Genomic DNA, 24,185 nt, shown 5'->3' with positions numbered 1-24,185 from the left:
GCCCGTGCGGCCCGGGCAGTCCTGCCTTCCCCGCCGCTATCCTCGGGGGACAGCCTCTCGGCGGCGGGCGCAGCCGCCCTCCCTGCCCGGCTGCGTGCCGAGAGTAAACACCGAGGGAGAAGGCAGCCTCCATTTTTTCTCATGCCGGCAGCCTGTCAACAGGCTCCCCCCCTTCCCCTCCCGATCCTCCGCGCCGAGTCCGGCTTCCCAGCCCGGCAGCGCCCGAGAGCCGCTGCTGCCCCGCCTCAGCCGAGGCAGCGACACCTCCTTAATACGGGCTTCGCTTTTTGTCCGCCTCTTTCGCTTCTCGTTACAACGTTCACTTTCCATGCCACTTTCTCCCATCCCTGCCCTGTGCCGCCACCCAGCAGTACAGCACCGGAGGAGCGCTGCCTTTTATAGCGGTGTCATCCTCGCCTGCTCGCCGGCTTCCCCGGGGGGCCCGGCCGGCGCAACCGGCTCCCCGCAGCCCTGCGACCCCGCTCACGCTTCTCGCCCCTCCGACACCCTGCGCTTCTCGGATCGGAGCGGCTTTTCCACCCGCCCCTTGCCCCCCAAGCCCAAGCGGGACATTTTCGGGGGGCTTGGGTCCGCCTGGCGCAGGATGGTGCCGACCGGCCCCGGTAACGCGCCCGCTACCGGGCCGGCATGGGAGGCTGAATCGCACCTGTCACCGGCGACACCGCCCCGGGGCGGCAGCAGCCCCGCACCCTCCCGGCCGGGCCGCGCCGCCGCCACCCCCGTTTTCACGCCTCGGTTCTGCCGGCGAGGGTGGCGTCCCGCCGGCGAGTTGCTGTGCTTAAGCCCCGCTGTCCCCGGCACGGGACGGAGGGGGTCGGCTCTCTTCCCCGTCGCCTCCCCGAGGAACGGACGGGCAGTGCCGAGGCGGCGAGAGACAGGCGAGCCTACCCCGAGGCCACCTGACAAAGCCGCCTGCCCTCGCCTCCTTTCCCGGCTCCAGGGGGGAGCCGTCCCTTCCCCAGGGCCACCCTTCGCCTCTAGCTCCAGCCGCGGTCTCGCCGCCGGCCCTTCCACCCTGTTCCCCCAGCACAGGACCGCACTCACCGGATCGGAAGAACGCCGCGATGTCCGCCGAGTCCTTGGCCGCCTCCTCGGCCCCTTCCCCCGCGCCGCTGCCGGCCGTGGTGGCGGCGGAGGTGGCGGTAGCGGCGCTGCTCATGGCTGCTGCTGCTGCTGCGTGCGCCGGCGGCGGTGGCTCCACCGGGCGAGACCCGCCGCCGACCCCGCCGCCCCCTCCGCGGATCCCGGCTTCACCTCCGGGCTGGAGCGGCCGTCAGGGCGGCAGCCGGAGCGGGCGAGCGATGCGGAGCGGCGGCGGACGGCCGCAGCGAGCGCAGGGACATGAAGGTATGTGCGGAATGGCAGCTCCGGGAGCGCCCACCCCCCGCAGCCACCTAGGAGGCGGCGTGTGCATGCAGGGAGTCCGGGCGGGCGGGCGGGCGGCAGCCGGAGCGCAGACAATCGCGGGAGGAGGAGGAGAAGGAGGAGGAGGGCGACGACGACGACGACGGCATGGGAAGGGCCAGCAGTCCACGCAGCGAGCAGCCGGTGGGCGGAGAAAAAAAAGAAACGTTTCCAGCCTTTTTTTTTTTTCCTTTTTTGTTTGGTTGGTTGGTTGGGTATGGTTTTTTGTTTGGTTGTTTTTTTGTTTTTTTTTTTAGAAGGAGCGAGGAGCGATCTGGAGGAGCAGCAGCTGCCCTAGCCACCGCGGTAGCAATGACTGCAGCAACTGCCGGCCTCCATCTTGACTGGGAGGAGGGTGGGAAGGGGCAGTCGGGAAAGGAAGCGAGTCCCCGCCCGAGGAACAAGGGCGGTGGAGCCGGGAATGGGGGGAGCTCGGGAATCTCCGTCTGCTTCCGGCACCGCTCGGAATAGGGCGGGGCTGGGCGGCGCAGGACGTCAGCGCTGCCGCTGCGCCCGCGCCCTCTGGCTGGGCCAAGGCGGCCGGGGCTTCCCGGCGGCTCCCGGGAGCGCGACCGCCAGCTGGGGGCTCGGGGTTTGTTGTTGGGGTTTGGGCTTTCTTTTTGTTTGGTGGGCGGTGTTTCAGGTGCTTCCGGCTGGCTTTCGCACTACTGCCAGCTCGCCGGTGTGGGGAGGTCGGAGTGGAGGTAAAAAAAAAAACAAAAAACAAACAAACAAACAAACAAACAACCAAAACAAAAAAAAACCCCACCACGGAAAAAAGCCAGACAAAATCCAGTCCGTCCGTCCCGGGGGCGGGGGCGAGCGGCGGCAGCGTGAGGAGCGGCGCGTGCCCCGTGCTCCTGCCGGCCGCCAAGGGGCCGTGCTCGGGAAGAGACCCCCTGCCCGAGATCGGAAGGAGACTGACGTACCTCTGGAACACACAGGGAAAAGGGGATGCACAGATTTCTTAGAAAGGTGCCTTTAAAAGGCTTCCGTTACGTTGCTGTCTGAATTGGGGGCATTTTTTCTTCTGTGATCACGGGGACACTTCAAAAGATTTTATGCTGTGGACCGGTTTACTTAATATCAAATAAGCAAACAGCTCACGATGGGGGTGGTTATGATGTGTCCCACCACCGTCCTGCTCCCAATGTTAAGGCAGTATAGGTTTGCATCCAGGTAAGGCTGAGGGAAGAGTGTCAGAGCGGCAGTCAGCAGTTGCACAGATTGACGAATCTGAGTAACACGTCTCAAATGCTTGTGGTAAATAGTAAATTGTTAGCACACTGAAATGCAGAAATACAGCTTCAGGAATTAAACTCCTGAACCTTTGGTAAGTGCTAAAATGAAGGGAAGTTCAGGAGGAAGGTGGTTCATAGAATCATAGAATAGCCTGAGTTGGAAGCGACTCACAAGGATCATCCTAGGATCCTGCACAGGACCACCTCGAGAATCCCATGTGTCCGTGTGTGAGCATTGTCCAAACACTTCTTCAACTCCAGTACGCTGTGGGCTATGAACACTTCCCTGGGGAGCCTGTTCGACTGCCCAACCAACCTCTGGGAGAAGAACCTTTTCCTAATGCCCAGCCTAAACATCCTGTCACAGCTTCATGTCCTTCCCTTGGGTCCTAAGGGAGTCCTGGCAAGTTCTGTTAGTTTATCAGTCAGATGCTGAGGAAATCATCTGTGAGGTGCCCAAGGTTTGTATTTATCTGAAGTTGTATAGCTTGATGAAAAAGCTTTTGTGCAATCATACCTGCCCCAATTTCTCTTACAGAGAGGAGATTTGTTTGACTGAAAAGATTTTTTAAAATGTTTTTCTTTCAGACTGCAAGCACGGGAAAGAGTTCCAAATTAGCATCCCACTGGCAGAAGTGGTTGCAACATGAATTTCTTTCTAACTTGCACTATCCACTTAGCAAAAAACATGAATGGGACAAATGCTGCTGTTCCCTAGCAAGCAGTGAGTTGACCTAGGGGTAGGAATAGGATATTGTATATCTGCCCAGGAAAAAAAAAACAAAACAAAAAAAAAACCCAAAAAAAAAAACAAAAAACAAAAACAAAAAAAAAAAAAAAAAAACAAACAAAAAAAAAAAAAAACACCTGTGTAAGAATATGAGAAAATTGGGTAAGTGTGTATAATAATGTTAATATAATAAGTAAAGAAAATAATAGGAAGCCATCATTCCAGCTTTCAGTGGCTAGAGAGCCACTTGCTTGAGTTTACTTGTTTTCCAAATTTGAAAAAAGGACTTCAGTATTCTGTGCAACTCTGGATAAAGCTTTAGAAGGCTTTTCATCAGTTGTTGAACACATTGACTTTCCCTTTCCAGCTAGCTGCTCATCCAGCACACTGTACAAATTGTAAGTGGGCGCTAGAAAGGCAAGGTTAATTTGAACACTGTTGAAGGCTGTATGACTCAAGTTTGTCCCTTCCTCTGTCCCCTCCATCTGCTCAATTGCAAGAGATGCTGGGTTTGCATCTCTTAGTACATGGATGCCCTGAGCCATGTCCCCCACTACAGGAGCCTTTCATAATTGTGAAAGTGATTGAGAAGAACTAGTTGTGATTTGAGTTCTTCATCAGCAACAAAGGTAGTAGTGCTTACAGAAAATCCTTGAAGAGCCAAAAATTCTCATATCCTTTGCATGATTCTTCATAAGGATTATAGCAATACATAGGGTTCATGCTAATGTTCAGGATGCAATATTTACTGAAGGGTAAGTTAAAGAGACAAAGATAGGAAAATGACATTATGGCAAAATTACTTAACACTCTCTAAGGATTTAATTCACAGTTATGCACCTTGGGTATCAAACACCAGATTTAGTATTTTGACATTAAGAAATTAAGTTTCTTCATCTGGTTCTTCCTGGTCATTTTAGGTTTCAAACAAAAGCAAACCAGGTATGAATTGTCTGTATGGAGAATGTCCCATATTGGTAAATTGTGTGAATTTGAAAGCCTGTCATTAGGGAATAGCCATATTTTCCTCAACTCCTACATTGCTTATTTCAGTTTTTGTCAGCCTGCAAGTGTTTTTGCACCAATTGAAATCATAAATGCAGGAATGGAAAAAATATTCATGGTGTAAAAGATACTTTAGCGGTAATGTGACCTGTGAAATATCAATAGTGTTAAGGCACAGAGGTTTAGATTGTATACTAGGAGTTTTAAATATTATTGATGTTCAGTTTCTGTGCTTAATTTATGTATTCTATATATGTGTATAAAGTATTTAATTTTATGTAAGCACATTGTTCAAAAATATTTATACCTCAATAAAATAAATGCCCGAAGAGAAGTGTTGTTTCATTTGAATGCTCTTTATTTTTACTTGTGTTTTGTCTAACTGTGGTTGAATGGTCACTCCAAAACCAGTATGCCAAACACAAAAAAACTTTATTCCTGTCAAAGAGGTGTCTTGTGAGGGAAGAAGCTTGCCCAGAGCCTAGCCTTATGTATTCAGGCTGAGAAGTGTCACATGTCACTTCATGTTTCATCTCTAAAGGAATTTGCAGACTTGATATTTCTTGAGTTCTTTTCCTGCAGCATTTGCTGCCCCCTTGATCAAGAAAACAAAGAACGAAGATTCCCCCATTTCTATAAGATATTAATGAAAGCAGGACAAACTTAATTTTAAAGTCACTAATATTTACAAGTTTTTAGGAGAAGTAAACTAGAAACTCATTAGTTTGGAGAAACTAGGAGACAGGAGATGGTATTGACCTGGGGCCATTAAGTTGTCTTCTTGCTTAGAAAAAGAGTCATGGAAAAAGAGACTTCAATTATGGGGGGAAGAAAAAAAAAAGCACAACTACAAAACCCACCCAACAACTAGATTTTTACAGGAATTCTCTTCTTGTAGTTGTTTCACACGCTTCACTATTCATTTTGTAAACAAAACCACAAAACATAAAGGATAGTATGGGGACAAGGCTTCCACATGGAAAACACTCTAAGGGAAAATTAGGGAAAATGCACATGGACTTCAGCCCAGCTGGCCTCTAAGAACTTTCCTGCAACACTTCTTTTTCTACAGCAGGCTTTTGAATCTATAAAAACAAGTTATAAACACAGTAAATAATAGAGAAGGCCCTATCAGGTGCTACTGTGCTTTTGAGATGATAAGGCTTCTTTCAAGTTTGCAGCAGTTAACGAAAGCAATCAAGAGTTATTAATGTGCACCACCTTGGAGCTGCTATCTGGTTTCTGATCTAAATGGTGCTCATGTTATAGCAACATTCGTCAATTTCAAATTATTCTCAGAGCGCATGGTGTATCTCTTCTATCTGTAGACAGGCACTGAGGCATTTTCCAACCGTTAGCATTATTGCCCTCTTTTCCAGAGAAGCATCCAAGTCTTTTTAAAAAGTTGTCTTGAACAGTATTAAGCTTATGTGCTCCATTTCCTTATCCTGTAAAATGAAGTTCTCATTTCATTGTATGAGTTCTGGCAGCTTTTGGAACCTTGTTTATTCATATTTTTTTTCTATTTTTCTGCTTTTATTTTTTTTTTTTTTTAGTAGATGATGTACCTATCACCTATGTAAAATATTGTCAGACTAATTGAAAGTATGTTCTCCATACTTTTCCTAGTACAACCTGACACATACAAACTTGAGAAGTGAGCCCCTCATAATCTCATGAGTTTTAACAGGACCAAGTACAAGGTGCTGCTGGTCAGTGCCAAGCCAGTCTGGGAGATGAACAGATCCAGAGCAGCCCTGCCCAGAAGGACTCGGGGGTACTGATGGATGAGAGGCTGGGCATGACCCAGCCATGTGCACTCACAGCCCAGAAAGCCAATCCTGTCCTGGGCTGCATCCCAAGCAGTGTGGGCAGCAGGGGAGGGAGGGGTTTCTGCCCCTGTGCTCTGCTCTGCTCTGCTCTGCTCTGCTCTGCTCTGCTCTGCTCTGCTCTGGTGAGACCCCACCTGCAGTGCTGCACCCAGCTCTAAGGTCCTCAGCACAAGAAGGACATGACTTACTGGAGTGAGTCCAGAGGAGGGACACAAAGATTATTAGAGGGATGGAGCACCTCTCCTATGAGAAAAGGCTGAGAGAGTTGTGTTTGTTCAACCTGGAAAAGGCTTCATGTAACCTAAATGGGGCCTTCCAATATTTGAAAGAAGCCTACAAGAAGAATAGAGAGAGACTTTTTACAGGAGCACAGAGTGAAAGGACCAAGAGGAATGGTTTTAAACTTCAACAAGAATAGATATAGATTCAGATTAGATATGAGGAAGGAATTCTTTTCTGTAAGAATGCTGAGGCACTGGGCTAGGTTGCCCAGGGAAGCTCCAGGTCCCTGGAGGTGTTTACAGTCAGCTTGGTGGAGCTCTGAGCAACATGGTCTAATGGAAGGTGTCCCTGCCCATGGCAGGGAATTGGTTCAGTCCCTTAAAGGGACTTTAAGGTCCCTTTCAACCCAAACCATTGTATGATTCTGTGATTCTTACATTTTTATATAATCTTAAAGCAGCGCTGCCAGCCCTTGCCAAGACAACATTTCACAAACACTCTGAGCACCTATAGGGAGAGGTTTAGTACACCTAAGTTAAAAAAAAAAAAAAAATGTAAAGAGTCAGTAACTACAAATGAGATCAAATCAAATGGACAGTAACTACCATCAAGGGATGGTAACTACAAATAAAGTTTTACTACTTAGGTGGTCATGACTGTCAAATCTTAAGCAGAGAATCGAGCAGGTTTTTAATAGCCTGCAGACCAAGATGTGTATTTTTGCATATTGCTTACCAAAAATACTAACCATCCTGATTTTATTTATAACCAAAGTGGTTTTTTTTTAAATTCTCACCATTTCAATGATGTGTTGTCTCTATTAAAATCCAGCTCCCAGTTCTGCTATGTGGCATGTATTGACTTGTCAATGTCCAGGACGCTTACATGTAGAAATTATACCAGATGTCTGGTGTTCTATAGACTGTTGGTGTTCTAGATGCCATCTGTTCACTAACTTCACCCTAACGAAGTGTTGGTCTTACTGTTTATGCTTAGGCATTCATAATTTCACATTATTGTGCAATTGATGGTGGCTGAACCACTCGACTGGATCTCAGAAAGGTCATCCCATTGCCTCCTCCACCCAGGTTTTCAGAAATGCTTGTTCTCTCCATCAGGAAGTATGCAAACACATAAATGTACACACACATGCACACCCTAATTTCAGATTTTCTATCACTGTCATTAACATTGGCAATCATACTGGACTTTCAAAGAGTACTTTCCTTTTTGTCCAAAATTTTCTGGGCAGAAATGAGCGCAATGTTTCAGAGGTTTTCTGAAAGAATTGAACTTAGTGTGCCTGGTTGAAAGCAAGTTGCACGTGTGTTACAAGATCATAGCCTAGAAGGAGCAAATCCAGAAATCTAACTGTAGAACAATGCATGCTAAAGCCTCTATGAGTGATCCATTCCTTTTTTTTTTTTTTTTTTTTTTTTTTTCCCCCATCAGTTATTCAGGTGGCATGACCTCTTATTCTGCTTTTTAAAAACTTTCATTTAGATGTTCTGCAGTGTAGTCCTCACTCTACAACAGCTCAAATTACATATTCTTGATCATTTTACTTTGTCATCCTTGAATTTTTGAAGACTAGGTTTTGAAGGTATGGTTCCAGGTAACTAAAGAAGAGGGATGTTATTTTATTCTCCCTGGCTAAGGAGACTGGTGACAAGTGTTGACTTCATCTTAATTGATGAGTTGTTGAATATATCTTCTCTATCTTTCTTCAGCTTTATGAGCATTTCAGGAAAAAACTCAAGAGAAAAATTCAGCATTTTCTTTTTATTGCTGAATTTCACCTTCTACTGTCTCACATGGTAATCCAGTTTGAAGTCTTTGTCAGTTTAAGTTAAATTTGGCTTCAACAATCCAGATCAATGGAAACACTGAAGAGTTAGCACATGTAGTTTCAAAGCAATAGCTGTAACAAAGTTTTTCCTTACACTCCAGAAAATGTAAGGAGCTTAATGTTGTGCATATTTCCTTCCTAGGCATCCAGATTCTTGCTTCCCTGGTCTCAGCTCTTTACAGTAAGCACCTGAATGGTACAACCAACTCATCAGCTTGTGCCCTGTCACATTATCCCCATTGTTCTGAATGTACCATACTGCCAAAGCCCTTGGTGTACAAACCACTTTGAACCCCAAAAGAAAGCTTCTATATTATGCCTGGCATCCTCCATCCATCTGTCCGTTTCTTGCTCCTGTTCAGGGGATGTAACAGCCAACAGCAAGGTGGACCCCTATCACACTTACGTTTCAACAATTATGCTATCCACAGTATGCATGTGTATGATTACTACTGGAGAGTATTCAAGCTTGTGGATGTTTTGTGCATTGAAGTTATCAGTGGTACCTTATTTGATCAAAATACACAGACAACTTGTGCCAGAACAGACTTTGCCCTTCATTCCAGAAAAGAATTAGCATGTCCACAGTAAAAAAAAATTTGTTCAGAAAAAATCTATCATATGTATCTTTAAACAAAGACCACTGTTTTTTATCATCATGAGGGAAACTCAGAAAAATAGGTCACCAATTAAGCTAAGCTATAACACCAGTGATTGCAAATAGATCAGCAGACAGCCTTACATTATGTTGCTTATTTTTACCAAGTATTTGATTTATGAGAAAACTCTTCACTTAGTATCAAAGCAGTGTTAAGTCCAGTTGACAACTACCCTTCTGCCTTAACAGTAATCATCTGTTAATTGTACTGGCTTGCCTACAAATATTTGTCAAAATAGTGTTCAAGAATTGGTATAATGCAGCACAAAGAGCCATATGCAAATTAAAATGTTTTAATTTATGAGCCTAAACAAAGTGAAAAGTCAATCAAAAGTGAAGCTTAAAACAAATAGCACCCTGGTTAAAGACTTATCTCCCAGAAGAGGGCATTTAAATCAGTTTCACTGCTTGTGTACTTTTATACATATACCTTCATCTGTATGCTGGTTTAGAACTGCCCAGTTTGGAAAGCATCTTGGATGCCTATGCCTGTATCACTTCTGTAAATCAATATCCTGTAACAGGGACTGAAGAAATTTGAGTAATTGCTTATGCAACAAACAAAGCAGAAATGCATAGTTTCTTTTTGATACACAGAACTGAATTGCAGTTTGAGTCATTTAAAAATGACAATTAAAAAAAATATTTACAGTACTTTTGCATCCAGTGCTAGGGAGCTAGCTTTATAGCAATCCATGTAATTCATAAGTTTGTTGTTTTTATATGACTTAAGTCCTCATAGGTGAATGATTCTCCAAGAATGTGTTCAACCCTTGCTGACTTTTTGCTTTGAAAGAGGAGTGTAAGTTTTTTTAGACAAGTGTTATTTACAATTGAACCTTGAGTTTTCCAGGTTCATGTGAGAGCTCACTAAAGAGAAACTGCAAAAAAATACAGGATTTTCAGTCAGAGTACTGGTAAAGGCTGTTCTGCTGCAGTGGATCTAGACTGCATGAGTTCCCAAATGGATCCCCTGGATTTTTTTTTTCATTTGGAAAGAACAGATTTGCTCAGAAAAAGGCTCTCCAAATTCCCAAGATGGCTTCTTGAAACCCATGGCATGGATCCCCCATCACCACCTCCTAGCACAAGAGGTGATCTTGATCTGAGTTATCAATTTCACAAACATGTTTGTTTATGTATAGGTATACACATCTATAATGATTTCTCGTTTACCTTGGTTTTGTCAAGGCATTGTCTCCAGTTCAGTCTTCTTATCATATTCTTAACTTTCAGCAGATATTTCACTACTGCCTGTGGTCTCTATATATAATACATAATTTATTCTGATCAGTGAGTCAGAGGTTCTGCTTAGGGAGGTCAGATTTTAGATGAGCATTTGTCACTCCTTAGTATCAATTGTCCAACATTGTCATCCTAGTCAATAATGCCATTACCTAGACTGCAGCAGTGGATGTTATTCCTGACATTGCTCAGTCTTAAAATTAATTTTGTGATGGTGCACAGTCATGAATTGCCAGATTTGCCTTCTTCCAGAGTTGCTGTGATGGGAAAAAAACTGAACAATGTGGAACAAAGTTTCCTGGTGTTTCCTTTACTCATTATCAGGAAGTTAAATTCCTTGCCACGCCTGGGAAGCCGCTTGGCTCTCAGAGGCAAAAGAGCAGCAGCTGCAGCATCGCTCTGTGGATAGAGGGCAGTAAATAAACAGCTTTTTTTTTTTCTATACTCTCCAATTTTTCGGTTGCAAGACAAGTCCTCTTTTATTTCCCTTCAGCCTACTTTTCCCCATCATACTGGTAAGCTAATTGAGCAAAAAGCAACTGTTGCCTGCATTTCACTCCATGTGCTTGCTTTCTTCTCTTTTCTATTTAGCAGCTGATTTCACAGGCAGTCCATTTTCTATATTTAATTGAATAGACTACTTGGAGAGGAAGCTTTGGGCACAACAGTGGTAAATTTTTTTATATTGACACTGAAAGGTATCCTGCACATACTGTTATTGGCATGTTAACCCCAGCTGGAGCCAGCTGCTTCCTCAGATGTTCAGCCATTGGGAGACCATTCAGGACTCACAGAGTCACTTAGTGTTCCACATTCCCTCCAGGGTCTCAGCTGCTGTTTCTAAAGACAGAAATGAAGAAGGACTTCAGCTTCCCAGTCTCTAGTTCGTAGCCCCTTTGCCAATACTTATACACAAGACTGAACACATCATCTGTGCATGCTTTCATTCTGGAATAAAGGGCTGTTCAGTTTGTACACGAAGCAAGTTTACAGATCACATGCTCAGCATGGCTTATGTCATATCCCTGCCTCTCAATCCTCACGGAGGAGGAGAAGATAATGTGGGATAGGAGCTGTATTCAGTTGGCAGGACTCCCAGGAAATGCCTACAAACTTCTGGATCTTAGCATAATTATAGGACATAAGCTATTTTTGCATTATATTAAGATGATTCTGCCCCTTTTGTTCCAATTAATAACCCCAAAATAATACTTTTACAGGTAGAAAACCACATCCAGTCATTCCAGCTGTCATTGTTATTGGTGTATAGACTTGAAGTTTCACCAATGGCCTCATTCATGTCAATCAGAGACGGGTAATGACTTTTGGACAGTAAATCTCTAGCAATAGTACAGTCAGATCAGAAGCATGTAGGATGCCATAGAAACCCATTTGAGATAATTTGCTAAACAAATCTTTAAAGTTTTTATTTAACTGCTAGAATTTAAATTATCAATACTTCTTAGTGAAAGATTTCATATTAGGTCTCAGGAAATACTGACTTGAAATTTTGCTTTTCTAATGATGTGCCTAATTTTCTTTCCTATTTACTGCCTTCACCTAACAGAAGTATTTCTTGCACGACACCCACCAATTCTATTGTCTTGGGTGTTCCCCTAGACTTAAACTATTGTCCAATAGGTTTGGAAATTCGAACAACTTTTAAGGAGGTTTTGATCTGTAATGCCTGCAAGGGTTCTACACTGCCATAGGAGCTACAGCAGGTAGCACAGCTCATGTGACGCCTTGTCTTTGCAGCTTACAGTGAAGATTAGGACCAAATTTTGTTCTCTAGCTAAATATGAAATTTTACTATCTTCATCACACTGTGGAGATGGCATGGCAAACAACCACTTCATTATAAAAACATCTTTCTCTTGATTGGATATATTTCAGCTACATGTTGCTTCAAGCTCTCTCTGCTCATTTGGAACATTCTTCATAAACTTTGGAGCCTGTGCTGAGCCATGAATGAATACTGCTATCCTAACCTGCCCTTACATTTTGTTAGGAAAAAAAATATATATGAACTTGCTGAAATGCATACTACATCTAGTCACTTTTCTTGCATTCCATTTCTGTCTGTTGTTGGAATTTGATTACTTTGAACTATTTGATTGTCTATTTCTACTGCTGTTTGCCAGGACTAATTTCCAAGCTTCTGTAATAATTAAATTAGGCTTAACAACAATAAAGTATAAAAACTATTGTTATGTTACAAATGAGAAGCCAATCCAGTCAGCTGTCTTGTAGGTAGAATTTTATTAAAGCTTTAGTTCACAGAGAATTAATAATTTCTGAGTTAACTGTCCTTTTTAGCAAGGTGAATAGCAAAAGATAGTGCACAAGTCTGACAAATCTATCATACCATATTTTTTTTTTCCTTATGAATGAAGAAAATGTAAGGCTGTAAGAATCTAGGATTGTAAGACCTTTATAAGAAGATCTGCTGTGATCCTACTTTGACCAGCAAGTGTCACTTGGGGACTAACTAGAACCCAGATGATCTTTTTATGATAAAATCACAGTGCAGTGTACTTTAGATACATTACTCATTAATTCCTTTATTTATGAGTCAATGGCTTAACTTCTGTCATATTTCATAGCATGCAAGGAAGTAAGCATGTGGTTTTATCCTTTTGAGGTGAAAAAAAATGTATGTCAAACCATTCCACTCTATACTAACATCTACTACATGGATTATAATTTCTCTCATCTCTCAATTTCTGTGCTTCACCATGGGTTGCATTGTTCACTGTGATATCTTGTGCTGTATTTGATAAAAATAACTGCTATTAGAGAACCATTCTGTTTTAGAAGTTATATATCACGTTTAAAGATGGAAATGCTTATAGTGACACTTCAAAATATCTGTTGAGCTTTTTTATGGGCTTCATACCAATTACGATATCAAGACTAACAATGAAGCATTCAAAATAATTTTCTATCTCTGTTAATGAAGATTTGTATACAAGGAGTTTTTAAAATGCGTATTCCTTAGTTTTTTAGTAAAGCAAGAGTGATCAAGTCTTTGTTCCTTTTATATCAGTTTTTCAGTACTAGCTTTGAGCCATCAGTTCTCTCCAACTGTGATTTCTATGGTAGGACTAAAATCTACTTTTCTCTTTTTACATATATGATGAAATGAACTCCTTCATCATTCATCTATGAAGCATATTTGTTCATTGTAGTACATTTAGAAACACTGGTTTTTTGCATTGATTCATCAGCAGTGTTTTTGTTTCTAAATGATGTTCAGAAAATAGTTATATCTTAAATATTAATATTTTCATTTATCTAAGATTATTAATATTTCAGTGCATCTGAAACTAATATCTTCACATATAATAAGCTTTTTACATTATATAGACCACATTATAAATTACCTTATGGTAAAAATGAGTATTGCAAACATCCCAAGGAAGGAAATTTTGCTTTTATTAATACTGAGGCTTTGTGAACAAGGCCAATCAGAGCACTATGAATAGACAAAACAAAACTACTCCTGAAAGCGTTGCCAGTGGACAACTATGGTGGCAGCTGAATCTGAGGACCATCAGCAAAAATGTAGAACTGCCTCAGAAGGCTGTTGGAAGGCTTTTCATAACACACTTAGTGAGAATTTAAGAAGTGAATGGGAAAAAAAGTAGGGAGAAAGGGTAGTTTGCAGTGCTGGGATGAATATGCAACTAACTATATCCATGATTCTATAGAATGAACAGTTATAAATGACGGAATTGTGTGTGCTTTGCCCGTGACTGATGCCTTTCATGTGAAATTGTGAGCGGTGCATTTACAATGGAAGGTTTATTTTCTGTTCACCAAACACAAGACAGGTGCCTTAAAAAGAAAATGCTGACCTGAAATGTAGTCCCATCTTGTTTCAGAGTGCAGGAAAGGCCGAATGCTGCACAGAAACCAAATAATAGCTTTACCTATACTGGAAGTTTCATTCTGGCCTCACACCGCTACCATAAACCCTAAACCACAAATATTGCTATCCTTTAACATAAATATGCATTGTGACTATTGTGTCTGCATGTGATAAAAGTTAATTGAAAAACTAAGTAGGAAAAGGTTGTATCTTTGATCAGATGAGCTGGTACAACTGGAAAAGCCAGGCAAGGTTTTAGACAGATGCATACCTCAAACAAGATGAAGTAGATTTTTTGCTAGCAAGAGTAGTTGGCTCAAAAATACTTTCTTCTCATTAGAACTTGACTTTCTCTTATGTATTTCAAAAATCATGGCTACCAAATATTATGCAGTCCATAAGTTCTTTCTTGTGATTAGTTTGAACATACTGCTTTTAATTAAATAGGTTATTTTTTCCCCTTTTGCATTAGATAAAATTGTAGAGGTATGAGTCTTTCTTACTCTCCCCAAGCCATTTACCAGGAAAAACTTTGACTTTGGTTCCAGTTATCATTCTCATGTATATCTCATATAAATGGTCTTAAATTTTTCCATGCATTCCTATATATACAGTATTAAACTGTGATTTGTAGTCAATCTATCTAAAAATTTCATGTAACAGAAATAGTTATTGCCAATTTATAATATCCTTATCTTAGAGTTGCACAAAAATGGGGATTTATTACATTCAGCTTGGTGAAGACATAAAATTTTTGTTAAGTGCTGTTTTTAGTGAATTTTTTTAGTTCTGATATGATAATACCACAAAGTAAGAAATCATACAAATAGAACAATAAAAAGAACTAATTTAATTAGAACTGTGGACACAGACCTGTACTTATATAAACATAAAAAGTTTTGAAAAAAGTTGAACAAGTATGCATAAACAGTAATACAGATTTGGTTCCTTGGGAGTGTGTCCTAAATTGAATGACCTCTGAAGGTACCTCCAGGCTGATCTTACAGAATGAAATGCATCATTAAAATGCACATGCATTAGTGTAAGTAATTTATGAATATTTACAATTCACAAGTCTCTCCCTTTCAAATTGCAAAGAAATTGAGTACGTAGCAGTGGTCTTAGTATGGTGCCTTTCCTCCTTCAAATTAAATCAGAGTGCAACAGAAGTAGAACAATAACTCCTCTTGTCCTATCTCTTCTCTTTCTCATTTTATCTTTTCTAACTGCTCTTTACTCTGTGACTTGCTTCTTCTCTCCTTTCAATGAATTTATCTGAGAATTTTTTTGCATGGAAAATAATACTGCATGTACTAACCTCCATTTATATAGTAATTTTTTATATCAGCATGATTCCTTTCATAGAAATTTTTTTTACATTGCTTTGTAACGAGTTTTAACTACAGTAAAAGGACTTCTTTTAATCTAGAACAACCAGATTAATGACATTTTAATGGTTGTATATTGATTTAACATTATCACTATAAAATATACAGTGATATAGCTATAGAAGCTGTCGAATACTTCAACAGACACAGAAACTTTCCCTGTTATAGAATTTTTCAGATTAGCTAGCTTTAGAAGGCTTGTCACCTTAGAACCAGTACGCGACTGAGCGTGTTTTCATAAATGTTAAACAAATTAATATTTCTGTAGACATTTGTGGGTGTATTTCTCTGCAACAACAACAATAAAGTATCTAAGTATTTAGATAGCTTATGAGAATCAATTATACCCTTACAGGAGATCAAAGCTTTCGATCAGAGCTTTGAAACATCAAGCTTTGGCTATCGGTAAATCCAGATAGTGCACATTTAGGTGCTGTCAAAGTCCATTTCTAACATTAACGCTCTTCTAGATCAGTTTCACAGTGAGCTGTGCTGTTTATTTTTTTTCTTAACTGTTGAGTACTTGGGGAGGAGCTGTCTTCCGTCAGCTGTACGTGTGCTGCCAGACCCTCTGCCTAAATCTTAGGAAGGAAGAAACCTTCTAAGCTGCATATAAACTTCACAGCCAAAAATCCATCTGTGTGGGTTGTGTGTCCATGCCCTCTAGCCCATGGCTCTTTGACCTTTGTAAAGTGAAAGATCATGTTTTGTTTTGTCTTGTTTTCGTTTGGTTTTTTAATCCACAGATGAGGTTATGAAGATATTATACTGCCTTCACTTACAACCAAATTAAATTAATTTAAAATTTATATGTCACTTTAATACTCTACTTTTTTTTTTTTTTTTTTTTTTTTTTTTTTTTTTTTTTTTTTTTTTTTTTTTTGTCTGATTGCCTGGGAATCCAAGCACAGTATTTTCAGATTTTTTATTGTTCAACTTTTTTTCCCCCCAGACTACCTTTTGATGATTTGTGATCCTGAAGAATCTAAAAGCCACTAATCTTCAGGGACTCTTGTCTTCTACAGAGAAGAGAGGCTGAAGAAGGGTCTGGAGGTTGTCTCCTCTTGAGGCACTGAGGGGATGATGTGTTAGGAGCCACCACAGCAGCTACATGGACACTTTTTTCTTTCTCTAGTAAGCTGCCATATTCAAGAGTAGGCTGCAAAAGGATGTCTAAAGAGGTCCAAAATTAATCTAAGTACTGATACATACGTAAGAATCTCCCTTTGCCGCCTGTTCTTTGGTTCACAAGAGCACCACATAAAGAGTTGATCTTGTTCACAGATTACTATCAATATTTGAACACTGCTGAGTTAGCAGCTTTCAGAATATGCTTCTTGCTTAGCTTTTAATTAATCATAATAGAGGTAGATGATATTTGATAAGGTATAGATCAAATAGGCACATAAAAATTTCAGGAAGAGGCAATTTCTACTAGATAGCTAAAAATGCCAGAGATGGATCTTGCACTTTTAGTTACCTTTTTATTGACACCATTGAGACCTTGCTGCAGAACACATAAATCAATACTTTCTTTCATGGCCACAGGAGAGCCACTATTAACATAAAAATTCAGGATAAAGGCTTCCTTACATTAGTCTTGTGTGGGTGCAATATCACTGAGCAATTAATGGCAACAGGGAAAAGCTCGGAGTCTCATTTTGAAATAGAAACATTCTGACAAACAAATCCTTATTCCTCTTGTAGCAAAGCACTGCTTTCTCAATATAGCTACCTAGACAGCTAACATGAGCGATCCTTCCAGAACGAAAACCTGTCTTCTTTTCACAGTTCCTGTGAAGCACAGCACTGCCCATATGGAAATAAAATGCAAGGGGGGGGAGAGGGAGGAACTTGGAAGCGAGTGTCAAACCCTACAAGCACACAAATTGCGTGGACTTGATCAAGTATTCATTTCCCAGCTAGATTCCCATCCTTCTGCAGCTGATCTTCCTCAGGTGCTTTATGAGGCATAAGATACTTTACCTCCATGATGTGCACTAAGCTCTTGTTTTCCACAAATTCAGGGTTTGCAGGGAGGCTCTCATATGTGATAGCACTCCTGGGCAGCTTCATGGCAGAGGACATGGCTGTGTAGATGCTGCTGTGCTTGGGCATGAACTTAAAAGAGACTGTAAGAATTATCTCTTCTTACCTGGCAAGCGAAAAGGAAAAAGAAAAGTGAGCTGCCAGCATCCATTCTCCTTTACAGTCCCAGAAAGGGATGGTCTTGCCATTTTAAAAAGCAGATCCTAGTCTTAAGAAGCTCTCAGTAACTTCTAGCATGAGAGCCAAAATAGGTAATAACGCTAAGAATGAATAGTAGGATGCTCCCAATGTTTCTTAAGTTTAATGATGGGACCAGAAGTGGTGATCTGAATTGCAGATGGTAGTGGTTCCTTCCTCTCTGATTTGGCTTTGATAGTTTCTTTGATGTAGAAGAACTGTGAGCTTAATTTGCATAACATTACTCCCACTCTGATCAGTCTGCTGATGAGATATCTTTATTAAATTTTTCACTATTTCAGGATTGTTTACATACTTTCTGATTTTATAGTGAGATTCTGCTTTACTACGCAGCGAGCCTACTGATAAGACTGAGGTACCAATCTGGTATCTTATGAATTTTGATGCTTTTAGTATAGTATTTTAAATTTTGCTCCTGTTACAAATTATTCCACTCCATCAGAAATTACTACCATTCTTAATTGACATGCAATGTCTTTTCAGGAAATGGCAACTAGACATGACTAAATGAGTAGCAGAATAAAAATTATGAACAAGTTCAATTGATGAGTTCACCTTTTATTAATATAAATGTATGGGATACTTACAAAACAAAACATGAAAATAAATACATCTGTTTTTATAAATTCTCCTGGAAGTTACAATGTTCACTTTTATTCTAACTCCAGTTTCCTTCCTCTCTTACTTTTGTATAACATAATATCTTCTAAAAAAACCCATTTCTTTTACTGTTGGGCAGAGAAGAAGAATAAAGATGTGTTTTGAATGTAAAGAAGAAGCAATTTTTTTCTAAAAAAAAAAATAAAATAGTTTTTTGAAACTCAGTTAAATGTACACAGGTACTATTCTTATTTTCCTCAATTTATACAGCTATACTACAGTATGACATCACTCAGTTCTCAGTTTCTCACCCTTTTTTGTCTTCTAGCATTTTGTTCAACTTTGTTTTCAGACAGCACAATGAAAAAGATTTTTAAAAATCCAGATTTGCAAACATATGAAAGATTTCCCTTAAAAATATTAATTTTTTAATCTATTAAAATCAGCTCAGGAGATGGAATCTACTTTATTGCTCACAACAAAAAAAAACCCCAATCCTCTAATTTGATTTCCAGAATTCCCCCAAGCACATCCCTGGGACAGGAGAGGGGCAATGTGCTGATGCACCCATGACCAATGTCTAATTCTGGTTACATTTTGGAGGCTTCCACTGCAATTCAACCAGCAATGAAAGCATTTCTTGTTCAGTATACAGCCTAATAAAAATATGTCATTAAGAAAGGGCTTATTTGCCTACAGATAAAAAAAAAAATTGAAATGAAGATTCTAGAGAACAACATCAAGGAACTGCAAGGTTGCTTTTTAGGAGGAGAATAAAAGACTTCCAAAGGCAATGTTGTAGAACCCTCTGCAGCTTGAAAATTATTTTTATTCTACCAGGCAAATTTTGTAACTTTTTATTTCACAGGATGCCGATTTGCCAATCCTTTAAATCAGAGTATTTTCAGGCCTGTGAAAGTCCAAGAATGCACCTTACTAATGAGGTTCTTCTTGATAGCAAGAATGTACTGGACTCACACTGATATTTTTAAAAAATCTGAGGGTTTTTTTTAATTTTATTTTTAAATTCCATTATAAAAACCAGTACCTTAAAGTAGAATTTAATGAATAATGCAATATATTCTAGGAATTACATATGAAGGCTTAAATTAAACATCAAAGAATTACACCACTGTCTTGTTCTTAACATGCATGCTTATAATCTGTAGAACATGTTCAGGTAAAGACAAAAGCAATTTACATTAATCTTCAAATGGTACAACCATTTGGCCTGTGTGGTTGATTTTGATTGGAAATATATTCTTATTTCTTTCTCCCACTGTAACAATTTGTTTATCATTTGAGTGATAATATGTAGCTAAACATTAACATTTCAAGTAATTTTTATATATCTGAAGTGTCTATATTAGACAGTATTACTCATAAGACACTACACTTAGTATACTTAAAATGCAACACTTTTTAGATTGTGTTTTTCTTCTTTTAAAAGGACACTAAGAATTTGGAAGGGTACGTGGAGAGGATCACTTTTTATTTGATGAATTGAGTTTACAATAAAATGGCTCCAAAGACCAAATGAAAAGTATCTAAGATGGCAGAAGGCAGGATATTAATGTATTGATATCATCTGGATAACAATACAGTATGTTCCTGAACTTAGAGGTCTTCAGAAACTCTGAGAAGTAAAATGACTATGTTTTTCAGGTATCAAAAAGTTATGAAGTACATTTAGATTTTAAAAGTACATGGGCACACACACCCACACGTGACTGCAGTGCCGTGATGAAGCTGCAGAACATAGCCATAAGGATCAACTTCTGACAGAATTTACTCTACAAGGAATAAGTGGAGCTGGAGTACTCCCGTGGTAGCTCCATGCCTCACAATGCAGGGAGCAACAATGCAAAATATGTGTAAACATCTCAGCTGTCCACAGATGCCAAAACAGCCCTTGAGGCACAGGGTACCTTGTGTTTGTGGCTACATCAATACACCAAATAGGGAGGCATATAGTTTCTCTAGGTCACCTTTACCCTTTTCTTACACCTTCAGGCTAAGCACAAGCCCAAGTTTGTTGCTGCGACATGTTTGCATTGTGGCTGAATTCTTTAATAGTGAGTGCATTCCAAAAACTCCCCTGTTTTCACTGTTCTCAAGAGTTAATTCAGTAAACAAAACACAATAAAAACTACTGAAAAATCTGGAGCAGGAAGGAGGCTGACTTACTGCTCCCTGATTTCCCATGCTGCCAGTGTAATTAATTGCCATTTTCAACACGGTGGCTTGCAGCTAGCTTAGAATTTATTTTTCTTTTGTTATTTTTAAAATTATTACTATTACTAAGTAATTAAGATTTAGAACATCAGTCCTAAAAGCATGAGCCCTTGTAGTGGGAGGAGGAGAGGGCCAGAATAGTTTCATTGCTGATCCACTCATTGTGGAAGGATGCTCCTTTGAAAGTATCAGCTTTTTAGGTGATCACTAGGGTTAGAGGAAAACACCCATCCTAGGAAACATGATAAAATTGCCTTTAATGTCTGTAAGGACAGGCACCTAACTTTTTCATTTAAAAAACCTAGTGGATATTTTTAAAACTGCCAACAGCACCTTAGACCAATTTTTTTGGTGCTTCCCAGTTCCCCTGCTCTACCTGGCACTTAAGCTTATGTATAGGAAGGACTTCTATCACTTTCCTCATATATTTTATTCATCTTAATATGGCTATGCTTTCCCTCTTTTTTTTTTTTTTTTCAGTATGCATTTTTTGCTAGGTTCACTTGGTTTGCTAGACAGCTAAATGTTTTTAAAAAGGGGTGTGTTATACTGAAGTATGTTTTTTCTATAAGCTTATTTCACTGGTCACTCCATATATTATGATCATTGCCTAAATTTTAACTGAAAAGTAGTTCAAGCTGACAGTTGAAGTACCACTTGACTGTTTTTATATGGAAGACTTTATTTTTATGTAGATTTTTTTCTTGGTATGAATAAAACACATGACTATGAAGAAAATTACACTGATTGTGCTTCGACTTTTTAGAGTGCTGAATAAATTCAGCTTGCACCGTGTTTCTCTTCAGGCCCGTACAAACACACAGACCTGACCCAAAGATGCAAATTCTATAAGGGGATAATTTTTGAAAGCAGTACTTTAACTTCTACTCATTCAATTGCCAAATTGTTCACAGGGCATTTAAAGGTCTTTTAAAAAGATACAAACTAAATTCACAATTCTTTGTACCAAAAGGACTTGTTCCTTCATTGAGCCGATTTTTTACACCGTATAGAAGAGCAGTGTCTTCTTGTTACTTGAAAGTTAGGCCTTTGCTTTACCAAATATTATGTGCCTCTGGGACAGGAAGAAATCCTGTGCAACAGGTTTCTGCAGCCTTGCCCACGTGTTCAGACAAATGAACTTGTCATGACGAGTTGTGCTTGGTCTTCCAAAGGGGAGTTAGAGGGGTGTGGAGTTCCCTAACACCACCTCACTTTTTCTCGCTGCATGTCTTTGTTTTGTAGCTACTTGAGTGTATATTCTTTACGCACATGACACTCCCTCTCCAATCCCTGCACTTGCATAGACCTCACGTAACGCAAGCCTACACCCTTCTCCTTGCAGTAGGTACAGCCAAAACAGAAAGCTGTTTAAATCTCCCTGGCAATGGCTCTCCCCAGTCTCACCCACACTGGATGCACATCCATGGTCTCCTGGCCGTCAGACCCATCTGTCAGGATGGCGTGGTGCCCATCCTCAGCCTTGTGAGATAGAGTCACTGCGGCACAAACACAAAGTAAGCGCTGGGTTGAGGGCAGGCATTCTATATGGAGTAGCAAATAATGTCTGTTGTATGGGAAATAACACCTTTGGGCTATTAGCAGCACCACAGGTTTATTTAGCCTACCTGTGTTATGTAGATTCATGTTATGGGATATGTGGATACAAAAGACACAAGTCAAAATATTTGCACCTGGAAGCATAGAATTAGACTCCTATGTCTGTATAGAGACATAGATACGTATATATAATGTGTGTCTTGTTTTCCAAAGAGCAGAACATCCTGCAGTCAGTCCCCTGTATGAAATCTGACACACACTCACACCTCCTAAAAATCAAACCACTTGCAAATATACACTTGAGAGACATACAGCATGGTGCATTTTTTAGCAAGAGGCTCTCCTTTAGCCTCAGGCTTTTGTTGGTTATTTCTGGTACTGCTCTGGATAAGACAATGCCATATGGAAGTGAGAGTTTGGAGGAACAGGCTCAGTCTCCTGAGCACAGTAAGGCAATGCACCAGTGCCTTTGGGGAGCGTGGTATTTATTTGCTGAAGAATTGCTTCTGGAGCATCACTTCAGGAGCACACAGGCTGATTCACACTGTCTTTTTCAAATAATGGACTGTGAGGCTCCAGTTAACATTCTCTTTAGAGTTTTGTGTACAGCTGCTCTCTGTGCACTCGCAGTGTGAGGTCTTCTAACTTCTTTCTCTGTGGGAGGGTTGGGCTAGTGTTCACTGGGAACGTGGGCTCAGTGATGGCAGTATGCTAGCAGCAGAGCAGCAAGAGGTCTTGCATATATCCACAGAGCCAAACAAAGTTCCCTTTGTAGGAGTGCAGCAGCCTCAGAATATAGTTTGTACATTATTTGCTTTCCCAAATATGGGGAAGGGAGGAGAGGTGCAACTTTCTTACCTTCCATTTCTGGACTGCTCTTTGTACTTGACAAGAGAGAAGAAGAGAAGAAGGGAAGGAGAGGTCCAAGTTTCTTACCTTCAGTTTCTGGGCTGCTCTTTGTTCTCAGGAAGAGGAGAGGAAAGGGGCAAGTTACTTACCTTCAATATTGAGACTGCTCTTCATACTCATCAAGAGAAAGAGGAGAGGAGGAAGTTTCTTACCTTCGATTTCCAGGCTGCTCTTCGTCCTCAGCAAGAGAAGGAAGACAGGTCCAAGTTTCTTACCTTCTGTTTTCAGGCAGCTCTTTGTACTTGACAAGATAAAGACAAGAGATTCTTACCTTTCATTTCCAAGTTGCTCTTCTTATTCCACAACAGAGAGAGGAGAGGAGTGGACAACCCCACCCCCTTTTATCACACTTGTCTTTATTACTCACAGATGTGAGCCGTTAAGGGCAAGGCTGTTCCTCTGCTTTAGTTATTAGTGCACCTAGGGCCAGGTGGCCTGTTAAGATAATTAAAGCTCATCTAGTATTTTCTGGGTTTCTTCTTTTAAACAGTTTCCTAGCCAGTTTCCATGAATAAGGGGCAACTCTGTGGAAAAGGGTTTTTTTTTTTAATTTAGGGAAGAGGTTTTTTTAGGTATATCTTACCCTTTAGGCAAAGAAAAAGGGGAAGCATCAAAGTAACTTTATACTTGCATAGTAAACATAAACTTGGAACTTGTGCTATACAATAGATTTTCTCAATGGGAGACCATCTGATTTATTTGGGTTGATGTCACACAGAAAGTATTTTTGACATATTTTGTCACAAAAAATCCAAGATTGTCTGACAGAGATGCCATTTTTTGCTCAAAACCTGTGTTTGCCTGCAGATCCTTGAGGTGCAGCAGAACAGTCTGGTACTACACCAATGTATGTTTGTGTCTAAGCATGTGTCAGCAGTGTCCTGGCATACCGGGCTTTGTTAGCAAAATTGCAGCGAACTGACAAAGGAAAATAATTGCATATCTTTATCTGATATTCATTAGATCACATTTTGAATACTTCCAGTTTTTGTTTCCAGTGCAAGACATTGGTAAACTGGAGTGAGTTGTGTGAAGGACAACAGAATGGTCAGGGCTGGCACACCTACCCTGTGAGCAGAAGCTGCAAGAGAGAGGTTCTGACTGCAAAATGATAATTGTGAATGGAATTGGTAACAGGATGATAGCTGTAACACTTAAGAAACGT

At 40.6% G+C, this 24,185-nt stretch overlaps 1 protein-coding gene across 3 annotated transcripts in view; it reads right to left on the bottom strand.

Moving 5' to 3' along the window:
• TRIO (trio Rho guanine nucleotide exchange factor) overlaps window positions 1-1,245 on the bottom strand; it is a 243,428-nt gene extending 242,183 nt beyond the window's left edge. For all 3 annotated transcript variants that reach the window (XM_040074368.2, XM_058422546.1, XM_058422547.1), the window contains exon 1: window positions 1,066-1,245. In XM_040074368.2, the coding sequence (XP_039930302.1) occupies window positions 1,066-1,180 (115 nt within the window). In that variant the 5' untranslated portion in view covers window positions 1,181-1,245. The remainder of the gene's footprint in view (window positions 1-1,065) is intronic.
• Window positions 1,246-24,185: the final 22,940 nt, after the last annotated feature.

This window comes from Hirundo rustica, chromosome 1, assembly GCF_015227805.2.
Source record: "Hirundo rustica isolate bHirRus1 chromosome 1, bHirRus1.pri.v3, whole genome shotgun sequence".
Classification (NCBI taxonomy): Eukaryota; Metazoa; Chordata; class Aves; order Passeriformes; family Hirundinidae; genus Hirundo; species Hirundo rustica.
This window is presented reverse-complemented; position numbering and strand designations above follow the sequence as displayed.